Source organism: Argiope bruennichi, chromosome 10 (genome assembly GCF_947563725.1).
Source record: "Argiope bruennichi chromosome 10, qqArgBrue1.1, whole genome shotgun sequence".
In the NCBI taxonomy this organism is placed as follows: Eukaryota; Metazoa; Arthropoda; class Arachnida; order Araneae; family Araneidae; genus Argiope; species Argiope bruennichi.
In genome coordinates this window covers 114,006,474-114,031,235 of record NC_079160.1, presented here as the reverse complement: position 1 = coordinate 114,031,235, position 24,762 = coordinate 114,006,474, and the positions used below count along the sequence as shown (strand labels likewise).

The window sequence follows — 24,762 nt, the reverse complement described above, 5'->3', positions numbered from 1 at the left end:
TTAATGCTATTTAATGTATATTTTTGTAACCCACCTAATTGAATTTGTTTCTATTATTTAACATTATAATCTATGTCATTATCGTTCAAAAATGTTTATTATTTTATGAGAATATAATGTTGTTTCGGGAGTTTGATGTTTGCAATGTTAAAAAAAAAAATTGGCCATATATAAATGTAAAGGCTATGAGCCATCGAAGATTATCGACTATGGAAATTGGCTGCAATTCGGCACCGTAGAATATATATATATATAAAAAAAATCCAAAAGTTTGAAATTAGAATCAATATTGCCATCATCTACTTTTCACATAAATCATACTATTGAAAAATACTTTCGTTGAAAGATTATAGAAGGTCGTTCGATCCACTTTTTTTCAAAATATTTCAGATGGTTCAATTTATCAACGCATTTTGTGTGGCCATCTATTGTTTACAAGACCAAATTCGGCAATTAAAACTTATATTCTAGATTTTTTTTTAAAACTTCCTTAGATAGTAACTTGAAATTTGCAGCAACACATTTCAATTTTCTTAAAAATTACTTTCTTTATCAAAAAATATATAAATAGATTGCATTGATCATACCAGTATATAAAATGATGCACTTTTTAAATATATTACATCCAAACTTACTGTTTTTTTAACAGTTTATATTATGTGATATAATACATTATATGCCATCATAAATGAGGAAATAAAAAGAGAAAAGTCACCTTACGAGTGATTACAAGAGATAACAAACGATTTTTCTAATAACTTAAAAAAGAGAGAGATGCCTCGATATTCTTGTTTTTTCGATCAGATGCATACTTCGAAAAGACATTTGAGATTTGAACTATCCTTAATCTTAAGTCGGCTGCGATTAGTTAGGCAGTTACCTAGGAGTTATGATATGGGCGGGGTTTGCAAGTAGCTCATTTAAAAATATTTATAGAGTAGTTGCCAAATAAATAAATTAGTAAAGAAAGGAAAGCACATGAATTATAAGATATTACTTTGTCAAATTGGTCAAGTTTCTATCGATTTCATTGCGTCACTTTGTTATTACGTAATTTATAGACATCGAGCGTTTGCTTTGAGAAAATTGAATACAAATATGGATGCTACGCAGTCATGTATGCTATTAAATAAGAAAATACATCTCTACAAATTCATTAACATAAAAATTTATTTTAAAATAGATCTTACTTGGTTGATTAAGTTAAAATATGCTGCAATGTGTAACTTAATTGTCCGAATTAGTGAAAAGGTCTCTTAATATGCATTGCCTAAGGACAAAACTGCTTATATCTGCCATTGATTAAAAAGTAAAGGAATGATTCCATGAAAAAAATGACATTTCATTTATCCCTCAGTACTTATATCAAGTTCCGTGTTACTACAACATATGATTGGTTCTTGCATATATTGTATGGATTTTCAACACTGCATATAGTATAAACCACAAAGTATATTTCATATTATATATTAAAACGCGAAAATAAGCTTTATGAATTATGAATAAGTTATAGCAATTTCCACAACCTCTTCATTATTATTTTTTTATTATAGCTAATATGTCCTGTAATTACTTATGTGTTGAAATATTTTTAAATTGATCATTATTTTAAAATCATGTATTAAATTTAAATATGCTAAAATAAAAATGTGTTTGAATTAATAGCCGAAATGTAAAACTGAAATTTGCTTTAATATATTTCCATATCGACTAAGTCTAAATTTATAATTAGTTCAATACTTCTGATCTAGAAAATGAAGTTAGTTTCTTAAAACGAAAATTTATGATTGTGAGAACAGTAGAAACAAGAAAAATCAATCGAATATCACCTGTATAATTATACTCTTAAAATACTTATCTTTCACTAGTTGATGCAATGAAAGTCAGATCAGAAGAAGTAGAGATATCAGTTGTATCGGAAGAAACCGGTAAGATGTTAAGTTTTTTTGTAAAGATATTATTTAAAAGAGAATTTTAAAGAAAAAAAAACCCTAGTAAATTTAAATTTGCTGACAATACCATACAAGGAATGATTAATTCCTTTTTCTTTTACACTTAAAATATATTGTTATAATCACTTTCAAAATGCAGCGCTCTTATATTACTTGTATAATATACACTCTTAAAATACTTATCTTTCACTAGTTGATGCAATGGAAGTCAGATCAGAAGAAGTAGAAATATCAGTTGTATCGGAAGAAACCGGTAAGATGTTGTTTTTTTGTAAAGATATTATTTAAAAGAGAATTTTAAAGAGAAAAAAAACCCTAGTAAATTTAAATTTGCTGACAATACAATACAAGGAATGATTAATTCCTTTTTCTTTTACACTTAAAATATATTGTTATAATCACTTTCAAAATACAACGCTCTTATATTACTTGTATAATATACACTCTTAAAATACTTATCTTCCACTAGTTGATGCAATGGAAGTCAGATCAGAAGAAGTAGAAATATCAGTTGTATCGGAAGAAACCGGTAAGATGTTACTTTTTTTTTTTTAAGGTTTATAGATTTTGACGTAAAGATGTAGAAAAGCAATTATTAAATTTAAATTTGCTGTTGCTGATAAATTTTATTTTAGTTGATCTGGTTTATATAGTATCTGATCTCACTTAGGCCGATTTGCTTCTGCAATCAGTAGGTACTGGTGACAAATTATTAATTTTACGGTGTTTTAAATTTAATTTTGTTTTGCAAATTTATTTTTCATTCTAAATCATTAATAATTTTGTATGCAAATTTAAGAAAAAAATAATGAAATTGTACTTTTCTATAACTGAAATGGAAAGGATTGAACGACATTCTTTTTTTTTTCATTTGTTAATTTTATAAAATATGTTCCTGTTTAAGTACTCAATGTTAATAATAAGTTTAATTGAACACCTTGAATATTTCATAGTGTTATTCATGGCTTTTTAGTGTAATAATTAATTACTTTCATTTTCAGTTATTATTAAATGATCTTGGAACTGAATTTGTCGACTTAGTGGAAGATTCAGCTCAACCATCGGAAGCAAGTAAGTTCATAGAAAGCAATGCATAATAAAATAACAAAATATGTAATATTGAAAAATAAATAGTTTCTGTAAATTGCAATTGGGCAATTTAAGATAAATATGAAAATAAGAGTAATAATTTTGAAATATTGCCTTGATTTAAGTATTTAAATATGCAATGACAGAATTCTTATTCTTCATAACTCGAATGCACAGTAAAAAAACATTTTATAATTTTTAATAACTATTTCAGGTGCAAATAATGTCTCTGGATATTCTTGCCTGGAAAAAGATTGCGGTTATAGCGTAAAAAATCGACAAGAATTAAGACATCATTTATTGAGTATGCATGGAAAGGACTTTGTTTTTAATAATTTGGAATTCCCCAACTACGACGAATTTGTGAAGTAGAAATTATCATTTGAAAAACAAAATCAAATTAATTTCATCAAACAATGTGGTGTAAAAAAAAGAAAGATCAGCGATGTACATTATTGTTATTGTTTTAGGAGTGGACGTTGTCGCAAAGAAGGCCGGGGGATAAGAGCAGCCCAAAGATGCACAAAAATAGATAGTCTTTGTACAGCAGAAATAAAAGTATTTGTGTATGGAGAGGGCAAAGTACTTGCTAAAATTTGTAACAATCATTACGGCCACGAAAGTTCTATGCCTTTTCTGCGCTTGACAGGATCAGAAAAAAAATAAAATTGCAAACTTATTGAAGATGGAAATAGATACTTCTGTAATATTACAGGACTTGCAAGAGAACATGTTTGCGTCTGAAAATATCGAAAGAATTCACCTGAGCAACAGGCAAGACATAAAAAATATACAGAGAAGTTTTAGCTTAAGCATAGAAAGACGTAAGTACGATGCAACGAGCGTTCGGTTGATGATAGAAGAGATGGCTAATTCTGAAGCACAAAATCCCATTTTAGGATTTAAATTTCAAGGGCCAGTTCCCACAAAATATGAAAACTTTCAAGAAGATTTCTTTTTGGTATTCTAGCATCCTTTACACAGGGAAATGCTCTAAAAATATGGTAACAAAGAAGTTTGCTTGGATGCAACTCATGGGAATAACGCCAACAATTTTAAACTAATAACAATTTTAATTATAGATGAGTTTGGAGAGGGTTTTCCAGCAGCATGGTGTTTATCGAATAGAGGAGATTTTCATGCCCTAAGAATATTTTTTGAAATAGTCAAAAGAAATTTATCCGAAATGCTAAATCCTACTTTTTTTATTAGCGATGATGCCCCGGCATTTTATAACGCATGGATTGACATTTTCGGCTCCTCTATACATAAATTATGTGCATTTCATTTTGACAAAACAATTAGAAAGCAAATAAAACAATTAATAAGTAACAAATTGAAAGCATGCGAAGTCTATAAGGCAATAACAACTATATTTTCAGAAACAAACGAAAACCGATTTTTAGAAATATATAGAAATATTAAAAACGACTTATTAGACGACGGAGAAACCGAATGATTCTACAATTATTTTCTTCATAATTATGATCACAGACTTAAAGAAATTGCTGCATGCTATAGACTAGATTCAATAGTAACCACCAATAACCATTTAGAATCATTCCATAAAGATTTTAAATATAACTATCTTAATGGTAAATGTAACAAAAGTTTGGACCACTGCTTGTACAAGCTAATGGAATACATCCAAGATAAAGGGCATCAAAGAATTATTAAATTAGAAAGAGGGAAAATTTCTCATCAAATACAAAAATTAATATTGCGACATAGCGCAGTTTAACAGTAGATCTTGAGTCTGTTCTCCAAGAATCGGATAGTTCATATATAGTTAAAGGTGAGGAAATAAATTATTATGTACAGGTAGAAAGAGAAAACAGCTCGGATAAATGCAAAATAAGATGCACTGAATGTTCAGTCTGCATTCACGAAATAAAATGCTCTTGTATAGATAGTGTGCAAAATAATACTATTTGCAAACATTCACACCTCGTTTGCAGAAAATACCTCACAAAAGGAAAGAAAACAGCTACTTCAAATACTAATCCAACTGTTATTAATGACTTGCACACCATGCTGCAAACGACTAATCACAGACAACAGAAACCTCACAATCTATTAACAGATACCGAAGAATTACTTAACGAAATTAAAGAAAACGTCAAAAAATTGGATCCAGTGAAGAACAAAGAAACACATTTAGAAGTAAATTCAATGCTGCAAAGAATTATAAATTATATGAAAATTGATTCGGAACAAAATAAATTACCGCCCTCCACCAGTAATGGCAATAAAAACATAGAAACCCAGAATTCCTTTTTTTTCAACTAAGAAAAAACAAGAGAGACTATCAGTTAGGGTTGCCAAACCTTCTTTTGAAGAGCAGAATTCGATTAAATCGACTTTCATTTCTCAGATTACAGTTCCTCAAACAGACCATGAAGGTTACTATTCTAAGGAAATTTCTAAAGAAAATAGAAACCAAATCCCAGCAAAAAAAAAAAAAAAAAAAAAAATTCTGTTATAAGTATTACATTATAGATGCAAAACAACAAAACATTTTAAATAATATTTTGAATGCCAAATTCTGTTACCAAAATGAAGGTTTAATCAAAGCAGGACTCATAAAAAGTAGTGATGAAATTGATGATTGCATTATTGAAGAAAATATTTCATGCATAAAACATCTTTTAACCACCGAAGCATGGTCAACATTACAAGCAGTGGTCGAAGAAAAAAAAGCAGCGTTAAATTGCCCAACATGCAACACATCGAATACAAAAAAAAAAAAAAAAAAAAAATGGTTCAATGTAATCATTGCCTACAGTGGTATCATTGGGAATGTGTTAATTTCCAAAAAAAATCGTCAAGACACAAATGGTTATGCACAGCTTATAAGCATATTTGAAAAATCTACCACAAAGATTCATCGCCAACTCGATACAGGAACTGTCCATGCGGGATTAAAAGACATACATTTGATTATTGAAAGATGCAAGATTATGTCATACCAAAATATATTGAAGTTCTATTAAAACGACACTCATTCAGGATAGACACTGTTTTTGTTCAAAATAATTTTTCGAAAAGTTGGTGAAAGTTATGCAAAATACAAATGAATGAAAATACCAGTATTAGTAAGATTATAGGACATTCAACATTTCACTTTTTCCTGATATTTTCAAAAAAAAAAAAAAAAAAATTCTTTTATTGTTAAAATCTATTTTTCTTCATAAAAAGTTCCTTTTAAAAAATTTTTGTATGGAAGTTTGATTAGTAATTATTTAGTGAAGTAAAGAAACTGAATATTTTTAAATGCAAATACTAAAAGTGGGGTTTTATCTTTCAATTGATATAATAATATATATAAAATGATATATATTAAACTTCCATTGATTATTTAAAAACAAATTGCTGAATATATATAGAGAGAGAGAGAAAGAGAGAGAGATAAGTTAAAAATTAGAAACTTATGAACCTTTTACAAGCATTTAATTTTATAGAAACTATAAAAAAAATAATCAGAAAAAAATACAATATTTCAACATGCATTTTACCCAAATTTCTGGATTTAAATAACAGCACATTTTAATTAAAATGAGTATTAATGTGTTTGCTTTTTTTTAATTAAGAGTTATTTTAACAGAACATTCTTATTTTGGTTTTAAATGATGAAGATAGAATTGGTTATCCTTTCTAAATTTTTAGGTATTGGTATAAACTCAGATTCAGATATTTTAGAAAAAGACCTGGAATTTGAATTGTTAGATAATTATAACTATGTGTAAATGATTCGGCATTTTCTTGTGTGGTATTTTGTTTATCAATAAAATCAAAGTTTTATTTTTATTCTTTCTGCTTTATCTACTTATTACAGTACAGAAGCTCCCAATTATATGATATATAAGAGAAATTAGTTGATCTTTTAGAGGATAAAATAGTTCCTTTTTTTTAAGGTTTACAGGACCGTTTTTTAAAAATAAAATTGCAGTGCAATATGATTTTATTGTATAAGCTCAGAATTAAGTTATATGAAATTGTTAAAGATTGGTTTGTGAAACGAAACTAAATGTTTGTTCAGAGCAATGTAATGAGCCTTAAGAGACCTATAAAAAATTTAATAGAATCTAAAAATTCTTCGTTCAGAATATAAACTTGATGATAAAATTTTATTTCTTACAGCAGGACTGCAATCAGCTTTGTTCATTGAAGAATATTTTACTTTGTGTCATTGTTCAATTAAAGATTCCTTTTAATGTGCATGGATTTCAAAAGATGAAAAACAATTGATAATGTTAATATTTTTAAAGCATTCGATATAAACATGAATAGGTAGCAATCTGCATCTTTCTGTAGAGATTCTTTAAAAATAAAGCAACAAATTCTGTTGAAATTTATGAAAATGTAACAAATTATATTTTAGATTCTGTTCTCTTATTAAAGAAATTATTTTTACAGAATATTTTAAATGTGTTTAATTATTCATACTTAAATCATTTGTTGTTGATACATGAATACAATATTATTTGGAACTTAATTTTGTTGTTGCCGCTATTGAAAATTCTTTAACTTGATGCTTTTAAATTCAACTAGATTAATACACTCAAGATAGAAACATAGCTACATTAAATAATATGTTTATAAGACGATAAGAATTGGTAGAAGCATGGTAAACATCAGCATATTTAATGTTAAAAATCACTTAATGTGTTAAAAAAATGTCAAATGCAAAAAAAGTTATTTGGGCTCTTTTCACTATTGCTTTAAAATTTGTTTTTAAAAATAAATCTTAAGCTATCTATTCTTTTTTTTAAATCCTTAGTGCTAAGCTTTTTTCAAAAGAAATATCAAATTACATTATACTGTTAAAAACATTTCATCAAAAAATAAGATTTAACTTTCAAACATATTTGTTACTAAATGAAGTATATAATTACAGTAGAGATATTCTGTTGAAATGAAAAGTACAAATGTGTCTGAAAATTTTCTAGTACTGTTTTTTGCTTGATAAAGAGATACAAATAATGATAATGAATACTTAAAAAGAGTTTTTTGTTTTAATTATGACTTGATTACTGATGTTGGTAACTTATACAAGAACATATTTGTGTTTTTATGTTTCAAAATTTGCATATAATAAATGTTTTAAACCTCTTCTTTACTACCTAGTCCAGACATTTTTTAAAAAAAATTTGGCTGTATTATTTTGCAGCATTTTAAAGAAATGCTTTTATATTCTTGATTGATTATCACTGATGTTAATAAATTTCTTCACATACTGAAAACTGCTGAAAATTCTACTATTAAATAACAGTTTATAATTTTAATGATGCACCAAAGCAGAAAATTTGCCTGAAATGCAATCGCTAGTTAAAACAAATAAACATTATCTCTGAATATAATGTAATAATCGCAGTTGATTCTAAATTAGCCACATTTGGCGATTACTAGCTATGAAAACTTTTCATTGAATTCTTTTTAATGACTTCATCAGCAAAGTATTTTGAATTTGGTTGTCATTTAACTCGTATTATTTTAGAATACATTTTTATACACATTTTTTAGCAAATATATTATCTTAAACATATTAGATATCCGAAATCGGAACACGAATATTTTTTTAGCGAATCATGTAGAGAAATTTGAGGAGAAAATATTAAAAATGAACCAGAAAAATTAATAAATAAAACTATTCTCTTAATTTTCAAATTTATAAAAATTTCATTTAATACAAATTTTAGAAACTTATATTTCTATTCAATTAACATGTACAGCGACAAAACAAAATATTTTGATTTAAATTATAAGGCAAAAAATTTTATTATTCAACATTATTTATTCAAAAAAAAAAAAAAAAAAAACCTAAAATATGCGGGCTCAAAAGTGAAAATTCTTTTCTAAAAAAAATCAACATTTTAAACATATGCAAAAATATCAAAATGGGCAATAAAACAAACAAAAAAAATCACGCATAACATAATATCATTTATTCATTATTCTACGGGCCGCGGTGGCCTGGTGGTAAGGTCTCGGCTTCGGAACCGGAGGGTTTCAGGTTCGTGACTCGATTCCACCGAAGAACCGTCGTGTAAGGGGGTCTGTTGCACGTTAAATCCGTCATGACGAAACGTCTTCCCGCTGGTGTGGAGAGGGAGGTGCCAGCTCAGGTGTCGCCCTCGTCATCTGACCGTGGTTCAAAATTACGAGGTCCGTCCCAAAATAGCCCTAGTGTTGCTTCAAACGGGACGTTAATATAACCAAACCAATCATTATTCTACATTGCAGAGTGTAATGATAAAAAGAGGACTTTTATTGGTAAGAATTATATTAAAAGGATGTAAAAAAAAACCTCAGTCTAAATGAAATAACGAATTTAATACAATTATAATTAATGTCAGTTCTATTTTTCATAATTAAATGTGTGTTTTAATGCAGATTCGAAAATTGAAATTAGATGATAAGCAAACTTTCCTTTAGAGAATAAATGAAAAAAAAACTAATATTCATAAATTTATATGACTGAAATTATGCGTTTAAATCCTGCACATATATTAAGATCATAAATCTATGATTAATAGCATGACTCATTACATTTGTTTCGAAATATAATACAGCGAAGTCATGCAATTAAAAATCAAATATACATCACGTTCTATATCGTAAATTTCAAAGCACATTATTCCATTGATGTCGGTTGGTTTATTTTAAGAATGTTATAATATTAGATCTCATTAAATTTGTTTATGAAGAGAAGTACTTAGTTTCCGATCGCAAGATAAAATCTTTATACTTTAATCGTTTTAACGATTTTTTTTTCATTTATCAGTGCAAATGAGTTATTTTCTACCACCTATAATTTTAGGCATGATCTGGCAGCCGCGGCTGCCTCCTTTTATAGGTCTCAGGGGGCGGGGCTAGAAGCCTCTCAACCAATCAGGAACGTTCGAGGCGCATTTCGGTTCCTACTGGATAGATCGGGAAAATTCTCGATGTTTCGAGTATAATCTATTTTGTCGCCAAATTCTTCGCCAAGTCGCCAAATGGTCGCCAAGCTCCGGGACCTCCGACGAGACACACGGACTCCGTCCAATACAGATGACTGTAAAACATTCTTTCCGATGGTGGAACCAACTATGCTGGGAAGCAGCATTACAGATTCGTAACAGTATTTAAGTTTCGATAATTCAACAGCGTGAGCGCAATTTCACTAGTTCTTGATGTATAAAAATACCATTGAGCGCATCTGCTAAACAACCATGGCTGCTTTAGGCTAATTGAGAGGGCTTTTCAAAAGCAGCAGAGAATGATAAATTGATAGGAGGGGGAAAGGAAGGTTCAACTACTGAACAAGCAATATGTGTCTCTTTTCTTTCTTGACACTCATAAAAGAATATGATATTGCGTTGTCTAAGAAACACCATTCCGTTGAAGCTCTTTTATGCGAGAAGCTATTTTAAGACAATTTTCTCTCTAATGATTAAAATTCCAGACATAAAAAAGGTCAAATGTCAAACAAATTTGTATTAAAATTATTTGCTTAAAAAACTTCATCATACAAAAAATGAATAAAATTTCGAAAGACCATACAATTCTCCTCAACTTTTTTTTAATGAGCATTAAATTAAAAAAAAAATAGCACAAGAAAGTATGTTGAAGACATATTGATGGACATTCCAAATTTATATCTCATTGAAGAATTATTTTCATGTTTATCTATATTTTAGCATGAGTTACAATACAAACTGTCGGTGGTAAAGCTGTAAAATTTTGAACAAACATTTGAGGCGAAGGAAAGAGTCCTCAGGAGCGCTTTATCGAAATTTATGATTATAACTTTAATTAACTTAAAATTAAACAAAAATGTTATGTTTCAATTTGATAAGTTCCAAAAATATTACTCCACAAAAACAATTTTAATAGCATTTTCTAATTTAAAAACAACAACATGTTTTTGTCGATATCAATTTCATTGTTGTGCAGCTCCTTCTCTAATTTAAAATGCGTTTTCAAAGATATTTTTTGAGAATATTTTAACAATGATTTTCATTCTTTTTACGAATTTTATTTCATTTCTATTGTTTCGTCAAACTTCAACTACACAAAAAAGGATTTTTTTTTTTTGTCATTAATTTAAAAACTGCGTTTTATTTCGCTTACATTCGTATTTTCTAAATTTTGAAAAAGAATCAAGGTGGAAATAAATATGAAATGCGCTCAATATTACTAAAAAAATTACAAATGAGGGTAATAACTTCTTATCTTTTTATAATGCTACTTTCAATGTATTCTTGGAAATGTTTAAAGTATTTGTAATAGAAATTTTTTTTAATAGTGGATTAAGCATTAATAAGAATAGGATATTTCAGATGCAGAGTTTAAATTTTTAGATGAATTGCACATACCACCTATTTTTGTTATCTTTTTCTCACCTGTAAATGGTTGCATATTTTTGTTATTTGTTTTCTTGTGTCATAATTTGTTCAGTGTAGTTTTTGTTTTATCAAAATCTTCTCATCATTGAGTAGAAGCTTTCTATCATATGATACATATACAAGTTCAACTGCTCTTTCAATGCCAAATGGTTTCTTTCTTTAAGGATGGGTTTGCATTAAGGCACTTATGAGCATGTAAGCCCAGAAAAAAGATTGCCCATGTGTTGAAAGAGTGGGCAAAAGCAAATGCTGGTCTCAATGTGACAAGTATTTGCTGTTGTACACTTCCTGCATGTGCATGGCCTTAATGGAATGATATACAGTAGACTCCCGATTATCCGCGCCTGCCGTGCTAAGTTTTTTTTTTTTTTTTTTTTTTTTTTGCTTCCAAGCAATGTGAAAATGCTTCTAAAGCAAGAAGCAAACACAAATGACTGATTTCTTCAAAAAGGTGTAGTTTTGAAGTTATGCTTTTGTAATTACATAATACATTACAGTATTAAAACAGTACATATGTATTCATTTTTCTGTGTATCCTTGACGCCTCTCGTAAATACAAAGCACTGTTCTGTTTTCATTAACAAAATGCATTTTAGGTTAGTTTTGAGTGATATACTAAAGTATTAAGCGTTAGTTAAACATTTCCTGCTGTTTATTTTACGTTTTATGGTACATAAAACGATTTTTCAAAATTGGAATGACTGTTTTCTCTTTTGCTATACCCGTTTTTAGTTTTTTTCGGATTATCCGTGGCGGCCGCGCCACCCAATTCCGTGGATAATAGGGAGTGTACTGTAACTAAATCTATGTAAAAAGTCTTTACCATAAATCCACGTAAAAGCACTGAAAGCTCCTTCAGTTACATTTGAAATGTGCCTAGCCTTTTCAGCTATAATACTGATTCGAAGAAAACTTCTCCATCATAATAATAGTAGACTGAAAAATATTTTCTAAATCTTCCAGCAATGTTTTTCTTCCACAGAGTCCATCTTTTCCCTCAAATGGATTAGTCCTGTTTTCAGTTAAATACCATTTAACTTCATTCACTTCTGACTTCGTAAATGAAAGTTAAACCATCAAGTAGGTCAGATGAGTTATTGAGTAATTAAATTTAAAGTCTCTCCCTTAAGGTAAATTGAGTCATTATTTAACTCTTCCTCTTAAATTTTTAGAGAATTAGCTTTTCTTCAGCTATTTGTAAAGAAGACTGTGGAAGCTGCTTTTGAAAGATATTCTTTAAGTTATTTAACTGTTTATTGAATGTGGGAGTTTGTAGATCGTTTGACACAAGGCATATAAATGTCATAATTGGCTCTAAAATAAAAATCATTTTTTCAACATAACTTAAACAGTGTTAAAATGTATTGTTTATTCAAATTACTATAAATTTACATTGGCAGAAATAAGCTATCCTTCTATCCTATTTAAGTTCTAGAAGTTCTTTTATCATGATTGAAATTGCTTATTTTTTTATTTTTATAATTTGGTCAAAACATTAATTTTAAAATATAGTATATCACATATAAGAATTTTATGTTTGAATTTAAGATAAAAATTCAGCACCAAATCGTCCTTTACAATTTACTTAGCATATAATAATTAGTATGTTTTAAAAACAAATAACTTCCATTTTATGAATTAATTTAAAAATAAAATAAGGTATAATAATGTTACTATATATTGAGACAAAGAAAGAAAATTTCTTGAGAAGAATTTCTTTCAATAAAATATGACTTTTATACAAAAATAAATAATTAATTTGCTTAGAATATTAACAGAAAATTCCATTCTATTAATTTAGAATAACATGTAATTGTTATATTGAATTCAAAACTGTCTTTTTTTTCTTTTTTTTTACAAAAAAAATTACATTTCAGATTATTTTTAAGTTTTTACTTTTGTACATTATTATAAAACTTTCAGCTTTTTGAAAAAAAATTATGAACATAAAAAAATAGTTAAAGTACCAAAAAATAATAAGTGTCTCTTGTTTACAAATTGCAAATTTCATTTACAATGCAATTCAATAATACATTTTTCAAATGTTATCATATCAGTCTCATAATTATAAAAATATTATATTGATAATATAACTTAGTCAGGGAATTTATTTTTAATCATTATACATGCTTAAAAGAGAATACATTTTTTTAATTAAAAGTTTAAATCTTATTAAAACAAAATTAAACATGTATGCTGAAAACAATAATTTCTGCATATATTTCCCCTATTTGCATATAAGCGTTTTAACACAAATATGAGTGATTCAGTTAAAATTTTAAAATAAGAATAAAGCATGGTGAATACCATATTAATAAAAGAGCAATTTAAACTAGTTTTGATTCTGTAATGTGTTTTTTCAGCTAGCTAAATTAAAAAAAAAAAAATGTCTAGATAGAATTATTAGCAAAAATTAGAGAATTTTTATTAGATGAAAATTTTAAAACATAAAATTACAAATGTTTTATTATATGCATTTTCTAACAGAAATAATCATAATATTCCCACGTAGATACTTTAATATAAAACTCAATGATGCACACACGAAGTAGAGCTAAATCAATTTATTAACTGGTGAATGACAGATCCTCTGCTTTTATACTAGCAGGGAAAGTTCCAGAATACTTTTCTGGAGACAGTAAGAAAAGTCCAGAACACTTGTCTGGTAAACTAAAGAAATGTCTAGAATCTTCTGGAACATGAAATAAGGGAAAACATAAAATCAAGTAATGAAATATTTACACAGAATGTGAATAACACTGTCTCTAGCTAGATTCGAACTCACAATCTCTTGATTATGAGGTCAGTGCTATGACCATTTGGCCATGGAAAGTCGACTGGTTATTTTCAATGCGGCAATATGTCTGCAAGAATAAAATGGATTTAAAAATTGTGTAACATTAATTTTATTACTTTGTGATAAGAAAGATTAGTTTAAGTAATCTATCAACTTTTTACAAATTTCAAAATATTAAATTATTAAAAGAAATTATATAAGAAATATATAAATTTTCACCTATTCATCTTTGCACCGAATTTACATTACATAAAATAATGCATGTTTTGAAAATTATGAACATCAAAATGAAACTTAATTATTTAAAAGAAATTAAAATGCTTCTGAATTAACAAAGTCAAATCATAAGCAATTAAATTACAACAGTATCCAATTTTGCTCCGAAAAAAAGCATCAGTTTTAGTTTCAATGAATATGTTTGAAATAAAAGTATAAACCTTCAGGATTTTTTTTTAATGACAATAAGATGCATAAAATTCAATTATGAGTTCCCATATTAGTTTATTGCCATTTAATTAATTAAAAAAACGTACTCCTTTGGAAGAATCTCTTTAAATAAATGAAATTATGAATATATTTAAATAAATCATATTAGAGTCATGTCCTTTCAAGCACATAGAAGGCGCATAACCAAGGTCTACATCCTTTATAGAACCGGCACTCCCTGGAACCTGGAACAATCATTACAAAATGCCCTTCATCCTATCGGACAGAATGAAAAATTGAGCCCAATATAAAAAAAAAAATATAATAATAAAAAACAAAAGAATCAGCAACAATCGTTTATTTAAACTTGAATTTATTTTCGCAAACAGCTGCCTTTATTTGAGAAGTTACTTTTAAACGATTTCTTTCTTTGATAAATACAATACCAAACAAGAAAGCGGAAAATATAAAACTCATGTTATTAAAATTTTTTGGTTAAAAATCTTCATCACTAAGCAGATGAATAAAAATAATAAAAAATTTGCTATATGCTGCATTCTAAATTGCTCTTTTCGGTCCTTTTTAATGAATATTAAATCAAAAGAATAACATTAGAGTAAGATGCTGATACCCGTTCGTAATTTCAGTCTTACTGAAGAATAATATGATTGTTAATGTGTTTATCTATACGTTAACATGAGTTGCAAGACAAAAGCCCCCCCCCCCCTCCAAAGCTTAACATTTAGCAAACGTGATTTAGAGGTTAAAAATGTGTACTTTTAGGCAATTTATCAAAATTTACAACTATAATTTTAATTAATCTCTCTCTCTCTCTCTCTCTCTCTCTATATATATATATATATATATATATATATATATATATATATATATTGAAATAAAATTCATTCGACATGGTTGTATAAAAAATGGTTTTGTCGATTCTTGCTATCAAAACATTAACTATATTAAAATGCAACTCAAAACAGCGAACTCAAAATCTGACTAATAATAGATAAAAAAAGTATTAAATAAGAAATAAATAGTAATAATAATTCCAATATTCTTTATCAAGTATTTGTAATATTTATATGTTACAAGGGAAAAATAGATTCAGTTTAATCAACTTTACTTAAAAAACATCCGTTCAAAATGGATATTCACAGACCAATGCGAATGTCAAATACTTTGTTATATTATTTGTGTAAACAAATAACTGTCTGTTTAATTTTTCCTTAATTTGCCTTTTTTTTTTAAATTTTATAAAAATTTATTCATTTGCCTTTATTAAATGAAGGCATTTATTTGAAGGAAATTAGATCATAAGTTCACTGAATTTTTCCATCTCCAGGCATGGGTTAAAGTTATCAAGTTTCGCATGGGAAACATGTTGATTATCCCATAAAAAAGAATCATTATCCATCAATCACTCTCATTACAAGAATGAGAAATATGCATTCCCTACAGCTTTTCTAACTGTTTACCACAGCGATTCTCAACCTGTGGGGCGCGTCCCCCTAGGGGGGGCGAGCACACTAGAGGGGGGGGGTGCAAGAATATCCAAGAGAAAATATTATTTTAAAAAATTGATTAACTGACTGAAAGGAAAGCACACATACACATGGAAAACAAAATACATTTCGAAATATTAAATAAAACAACTTACTTAATCAAAACATACTAAATTAAAAACAAATTTAATAATTATTAGTGACTTCCTTGGGCCTGTCTTGCAGAGCAAAGTTTTTTGAAGGAAGGCTTAATATTAGATATAGCCACTCTCAGTTCTGTTTCTATATTTTTACTTCAAAGAAGCCACAGCAGAAAATCCATTTTCACAAAGGTAGGGTATTGAATTGTAATAGAATGTGAAATGTCCTTGTTTTTAGTTCAGAAAAATCAACTTTACTCCTGCCCAAAATTCAAATAGTGATTTATTACAAAATTGCCTTTTAGTTTCGCCACTTGTCGTGAAGTCTATGAATTTTTCTTCCTCATCAATTGAGAGTCCTTCGGGAGTCTTGAAATGGATCCCTAATCCACTCGTAACTTGCTATCAGTCTGTAGTCAGCATTAAATTTTTAAAATTCTTTGCCAGCATGGCTAAATGATTTTTAATGATTACAAAAACAACTTTTACATGATCTTCTTTAGTCATGTAAGTTTTAGTACAATCATCCACATTTACAAACATTGTTAGGTTTTTTGCTTTAAATTTCTGCTCCACAATTCCAATTTTCTACAAAAAGCATTAACTTTATCACTCGTATCCAACATATGTGTATTTGCTCCTTGGAGTTGAAGATTCAAGTTATTTAATTTCTCGAATATGTCGACCAAGTACCTCAATTTCATTACAAATAAACTATCGCGAAAATTCTCGGCCTCCTGTCTATTTTCTTCTTCTAGGAAAATGGCGATTTCTTCTCTTAATTCATAAACACGTTGCAAAAATTTCCCACGTGATGACCATCTTGATTCACAATAAAATAGTAACGCTGAATGTACTGAACCCATGTCTTTACAAAGTGCGGAAAAGATTCTCGATTTCAGGGATCTCATTTTTATATAATCTACTAAGGTTACAACCGTAGTTAACACAATATTCAACCCAGGATTCATTTCTTTCGAAGCCAAAGTTTCTTTGTGGATCATGCAATGTTGCACTGAGGCGATTTTTGTTTTACAAGTGCTTGTATACCTTGGAATCTTCCGGACATTGAACCTTCACTATCGGCGCATCTTCCGATGCAATTTTTCCATTCTATGTTTGCCTCCTTCATAAAATCATTTAAAATAACAAATAATGCGTGCGCTGATGTTTTGAGTTCTATTGGTTTGCAGAAAAGTAGTTCTACTACTGACATATTATCACAAATTCGAACATAGGCAATTAAATGAGCATCTTTATTACTATCTGTTGCTTCGTCAAGCTGTATTGAAAACAATTTGTCACGAAACTTCGAGAAAAGTTGACGCTGTACATCTTCAGCTATATCGCCAATTCGACGGGCAACAGTATCATTTGAAAGGGGTATGGACTACAATTGTTTTGAAAATTTATCTCCAAACATAGTTTCTACAATCTCAATTGCTGCTGGCAAAATAAGCTCTTCACCAATGGTGTGAGGATTTCTACAATTATATGAACTTTGTAAAATGCAGTTAAAGCTTTTTTTTATTTACAGACAAAGTTTCTTTAAAAAATGATTTTTGCTTTTTATATGATTTTAATTTTAATTGGAAGAATTCTCTGGGTTTGTTGACGTACTCACTATGAATCATTTCCGAATGTCTTTTAAGTTTATTAGGTTTCATGCTGTCTGCGGCCAATATTTTTGAGCAAATGATACACAAGGACCTTTCTTCTTCATTTACTTCAATACTGGTAAACCCAAAATTTAAGTATTCTTGAGAATATTTCCTTGATTTTATTTTCGGAACCACGCTCGTCTGTGTAGTTGTTGATGCTTGACTATCGTGTAATGTTTGCTTACTTCCGCTTAAAAATTTATTCATGAGCCTGCATAAATCTGTTGCCGTGAATATTTAATATGGTGAATTGCAGTTAACACGAAAAGATATATAACATACAAATTCATGATAAATTCGATAGCCATAAAAGGATCAACTCGAATGAGACTATCTGGAATTGAAACTTGCGTTATCGAACATTTTCCTTCTTCCTATGAGAAAACATTTGCTCCGCGCATGCGCGAGACGTCATCGGTCGTGTGGATTCCCTTCCACAAACATTGCTATTTTTTCACTTTTGTTTTGTCATGCTTCTGTTTTATTTCTTTAATTATTCGAAAAAATGTATTCCCAGTTTCTAAATTTAGCTCACCCCGTCTAGGTTAACTTTCATTGATGAATTTTTCTACTTTCATATTCTTTTAACGTTATCTCCCTGTTTGGCTTTCATTTCAAATATAATATTTAAATTTTCTGCACTTTCGTTCACTTCATCTGTTCACCGCACTCTTATCCAAAATGCAAGATGTGGTTTCTAGCCAACGTCGGCTCGCTTTTACTCTTGTTTTGGCAGTTAGTTAAAAGTAGTTTAAAAACAGAATCCAAAATACTCAATATACAGTATTGTTGTATACATTTTATTGCAAGCGGGGGGCGCGATGAAAATTATGATTGAAAACTGGGCCATGAATACTGAAAAGTTGAGAAACGCTGGTTTACCAAGTTTTCTCTAAAAGGTAATTAAATTCCATTAATCCTACAACTTGAGCACATATGATACTAGTTAAGAGCGCATCTACTATACGACCACAAAATGTTGATGTTTACCTCTTATAATTCCCAAAATATATTATTGTGCAAAAATGATACTAACATTATTTTCCAAACTTAATACCAAAATTCTTTTATTGATATCGATTTCATTATCCTATATTTGTCTTTTTAATATTAATAAACTAAAAAAATATTTTAGAATGTATTTCTACAATAATTTTTAGTATTGTAATACAATTCATTTCATTCCCAATACTCTATCAAAATTTAACTACTCAAGTAAAGACGAATTTATTCTTTTGCCATTAATTTAAACTTGTTTTTTCTGTCACTCAACATTACATGTTTGTTTGTTTGTATGCAATATAGTAATTAAAAAAAAAAAAGTATGACCAATAATATTTTTTGATAACAATAATCTTTGAAAAAAAATGGAATAATATGTTTGCAGTAGTAGCTGAAAAATCTACAAACGAGAATAACAATTCCTTATGACAACGCAATTTCTTGTACCCTTCAAGATATTTTATTTGTTCAATAATAATGATTAGGTAAATTAACAAAGCCATATTCGAAATTTTGTGAAGATGCCATTTTATCATTCATATTTAGTATTTAAAAATTCAAAAATCACATTTGGAAATTATGAAATTTTCTTCTGAAGCATTAACAAAGGTTTCTTTTATTCGCAAAAGAATTATTTTTCTTCAAAAGTAAAATTTTCTTTAAAAAAATGCCGTAAAGAAATTTAAGTGTGAGTTGATTAGTGATGGCATTCGGGATAAATATCTAGAATGGATATTTATTTTTCAATTAATTATATTCAGATAAAAAAAAAACTGTATGATCTTGTTAGCTAATGTTATAAAAAGGCAGAAAAAGTATAAAGATAAAAGGAGAGAAGCATATAAATTTTTTTTATTTTATAAAATTAAAAAAAATTAATAAAAAAACAAACAATAACACATCATACATTTTACATACTTGATTTAAATTCTTTTTAGTTACAATGAACAATAACGAGGTAGACGAATTTTAAAAAGTAATTTTAACTAAATTTTTTAAAAAAAGTGATTTTTTTTTCACTTAAAATGATATTGGAAACAAAAGTGAAAGATATTGCTTACAGTTTTTTTCCTTCCAGTTTTTACGCTGTGGTTTAAGCATTAATAAGAATCAAGTTTTAGAGGCAGAATTTGAATTTTCAGAGGAATTGCATAGATTATCGGCTTTCTTATGGAATATATTATATCATATATTCCGCTTGTAAACGATTGTGCTTTCTCTTTGCTCATTAAGTTAAATTTTTTCTTCTATCAAGTCTCTTTATCTCTTTAGAAGTTTCCAATTATATAATACATATCCAAGTTCAACTGCTCTTTCATATGCAAAAAGATTTCTTTTTTTCTTCTTTCGTGAATACAATGGCCCGGGAAGTTCTTTCAGTTGCATTTAAAATGTACAAAACTACTTTGATTTTTAAAATACTGGTTTCATGCAAACTCTTTCATCAAAACAGTGTACAAAACATATTTTGTGATCCTTCTGATATTTTTCATTCTCTGTCCATCCTTTTTTCTGTAATGAATAAAATCTGTCTTCAGTTGATTGCCATCTGTATTTTCTTTTATTGATTAAATTGATATATGTAAGTTAAACCACTCAGACAGTTTCAACCTACTTGTGTCATTTTGTTTTAAAATTTTTACTGAAGGTGAATTGAATCAATACTAAATTATTTTTGGAAATTAACCTTTCTTTACGTTTTTGTAATGGGGACAATGGAAGTTGTTTTAAAGTCTCCAAGTGACTAAAGTCATATTCTCCAAATTATTCAATTACTTATTGAACAAATGAATTTGCAGATAATTTGATTAAGAGATTATGATTATTTTTATTATTGATTCTAAATTGTAAATAATTTTTTCAACTTAACATAAACAGTGTTAAAATTCATTATTCCATTGTAATTATAATTACTTTAAAACAATAAAAATTACTCTCCCATTTCATTTTTCTGCAACATTTTTTTTTTCTATATCCTCATAGAAATTGCCGTTTTTTTTTTTTTGTTTGTTTGTTTTTTTTAAAAATAATTTAGTCAAAACCTTAATTTTAAAAGATAAAGTAGGTATATAAACTATATAAGTTTTAAGGATTTTCATCATCCTTTATAATTTTATTTTTTTACATAATATCTCAGAAATATTCACCAATCAGTATTTATCCACTCATTTGAATCAGTTAAAACAATATTAGTATAACATTTTTTAAGGTGCAGCAAATGTTTCTTATTTTGTTAATGGTTTGGTTAACTAATATACATTAGTATATTACAATAATGAATGTTTGTGAAACAAATCACTTTTATTTCATGAATTATTATTGAAAATCAAAATGAGAAGAAATCAAGCTTCAAAAAACTGAGAAAAAGAAAAATTCTTGAGAAAATGTTAGTATTGAATAAAATATGACTTAAATATTATGCAAAAAATAGCAAATAATATTTTACAATTTAATTGAAAATTCTGTTGACTAATTTAGAATAAACTAATATTATTATATTAAATTAAAAAATAATTTTTATTTTTTGAAATTAAAAATTACATTCCCAATTTTCTTTAAACGTTTTTTCTTCTGTGCATTATTATAAAAGTAGAAAATTCAACATTTTGAACAAATTTATCCAAGATATTAAAATTTTTAGTACAATTTTTCTTTTGAAATGTTATTACACCAACTATATAATTACAAAGAATTGATTCTATTACCTTTTCAGATTTAGTTTGGCTACTTTCAATCAAAATTCTGATTTTTAGCATTAAAAGAAGAATTAAATTGCAATATGCATAAATAAATTTATTAAGCATTTATAAAAAAAACAAAAACAAAAAAATTAGAATAAGAGATATATGTATTGAAAAAGTACTTTTTATAAACATGTTATATTATTCAGCCTATGCATATAATTTTTTATTCAATATAAATCGTATTTTAACAAAACAAAAATTAGTTTTTATTGAATAGAAAATATTGAATATTTTGATGATTCCTATCAAGATTTTTGGTTATCATACTTTCTTAACAAAGAATAAGAAATATTTTATCAAAAACTTAGCTAAAATTATATATATATAGTGAAAAAAATTCATATATATATATATATATATATATATATCTTTACAGTGCATATTTTTTACAAGTATGAATTATTCAATTTTAAAACAAATTTTAAAGAGTTTATCATGCACATTATCAACATTAAAAGAAAAAAAAAAGAATGGACAAAACTGCAAGAAAGAGATTACAGATTTTTATTATTGCAATTTTTAGACCACAAAATATAAATGCTGCTACAATTTATTGCTGCTACAAATACTAGCAAATAACAAAATCAAAGCATGCCTGCAGTTATAAAAAATGTTTTAAATGTTCTATAATACTAATTTATTACTAAATTAGGTAATATATATAATTTTTAAAAAGCACCATTTAAAAAAAATTAATTAATTTTTTAAAAAACATTTAGCTTTGTACATTAAACAAAATATGAGCATTAAAATTAATAGCATAAAAAAATTAAAATACTTCCCAATGAATACAGCCAAATTGCAAGAAATAAAATTAAAACAGCATCGAATTTGTATTCCGAATAAAGCATCATTTTTAACTTCCATTACGAATTTAAATGAAACTTGTAAGTTCATTCCATTACTTTGTGAAAACTTTAAATTTCATTTAACAATCCAATAGAAGACAGAATTTAATGAGCAAAAATAAATAAATTATATCACGGTATTATCCTTTTATTAAGAAAGAACGTGCATAAATAAGGTCTGCCATCTTCATAGATCAGACCGACAGTCGCCCACACTCCACCTAATGCATTCCAAAAATGCGCTTCATTCTAGAAGCGGATAGCGAGAGAACGATCATGTAATGTTACCGGATTTAGAAAAATTTTTCTGGAGAAATATCCACCAGGCAACTCTAATCAATAATATTTCGCTAAGGTGCTTAAAACTGCTTAATTTTTGCATCCATTTCACACTACGCACCCTGGATCAGATACAATATTATTTAAAGTTTATTATTGTATGCAAATACTTTTAGACTATTTGTTTTAGTAATTCTCTGATTTTTTTGGTTTGATTTAGATTTTTGTTTAACACTTTAAATGTGTCATTATCTAGAATTATGCATATATATGTGTAGATAGGCATATAAATAATTTTTATTGAATTATTCTATGCAATAATTTAAGTTAAAATTTTAATTATTTGAGTGATTAATTTTATCAAATTTTTGAAACTGCAATTATTAAAAATAAAAATTTACACTATTCTAAATATCAGCTTTGTAAAAAAATGTTTTGTTTTATTATCATTTTCTCCTATTTAATCATATATATTATCTTACTATGTATTTATATATATATATATGTGTGTGTGTGTGTGTGTGTGTATATATATATATAGAGAGAGAGAATATAAAATTCTTTATGGTTCTGTACTATTTTTCAATATATGCTTTATTAATCACATACTTTCACAATTACATATATCACTTTCATTGTTATTTAAGTTTTGTGTATTTCTGATTAGTGCATATCCAAAAGCAATTTTTTTTTCACTTATAACACAAGGAATATGATGATACGGTTTCATAAGGAATATAATAATCTTACATATCTGATTTTAAATTCATTTATAAATTTTACATGATTTTTGATTCTCTATCAAGTCACTCAAGTATTGCTTTAATCCTCTATTTTTTGCAATTTTTTTAAACGTATATAATTTTAAATTTTCAGTATATTGTTGTTTGAATTTTTGTATTACTAATCACTTCATGAAAAATAGCATCGATTTTCAATAATGCCACAATGTATGTTATATTTTATGTATATTTGGTTGTAAACTTTATTTTGAACTTTCTGTCTTGTCAATCTAGATTTCTATTACTATTCTGTAATTTATTTTTCTCAAAATCTCTTCTATTATATTGTTTGAGTTCTTGTATTATTAATTAGTCCAGAAGATTCAGAATTTGTTATGCTTTTTAATTTTTATAATTTGTATACAATGGCAATTATATTTATGTTGCGTGATTTTCAGATATTTTAGAGAATTAATCTTTTTTTTTTCTTACCTTGATTTTTATCTTTTCTACCTATACATTATGAAACTTTTGTAAATTCTACATTAAATTTTACTCATAATAATTTACTTTATAATTTCGAAATTTGTTTTGTGATTTTGATATTTGGAAAATGTTTATATTTATAACTTAGTGCAGTATTCATTTTATATTTTGTAAAGAGTAATCAGATGCATTTTGTAGTTCTGATGTCTGTAATAAAAATTTCAAAATTGTTTATAATTCTTCTAATTTATTATTCTCATTCAGTTTTACATTTCAGTACACTTTTTCTTTCATTTAGCTTAGAAAAATGTCAAGTAAAATATCAAAATGTTTATTGCTTAAAATAAATAAAATGAATATGATGATATAAGAAATCTCTTATAATTTTTCTATAAAAACACTTAACATTTTTGCTATGGCAACATAATATATCTTATCAGATTTTTATAAAAATATAAAATTATTAATATTTATAATTTATAATTTCAAACAAAAAAATTGAAACTTTTATTTAAATTAAAATGTTCAGAAACCAAATTTTTAAAACATATTTGTATTATTTAAATATATCTGAAAGAATGAGATAGTAAATTAAATTCTCTGAATTAAAAAAAAAAAATGCTGAAAAATCTTGGCAGCTGCACCAGTAGTCCTTGATGGACAAAAGTTGAAATCATATGAGTTATTAAGATTTCTTTTAAAAGAAGAAATGGTTAAT

General features: G+C 27.1%; 1 protein-coding gene across 1 annotated transcript; it reads left to right on the top strand.

The window, feature by feature from the left end:
* Window positions 1-4,500: 4,500 nt before the first annotated feature.
* LOC129987471 (uncharacterized) lies at window positions 4,501-5,498 on the top strand (the record flags this gene model as incomplete). The annotated part of the gene is given in 2 exon segments (XM_056095449.1): window positions 4,501-4,818; window positions 4,863-5,498. Coding segments are annotated over 2 exon segments (786 nt in total), but the record flags the coding sequence as incomplete, so codon positions are not given.
* Window positions 5,499-24,762: the final 19,264 nt, after the last annotated feature.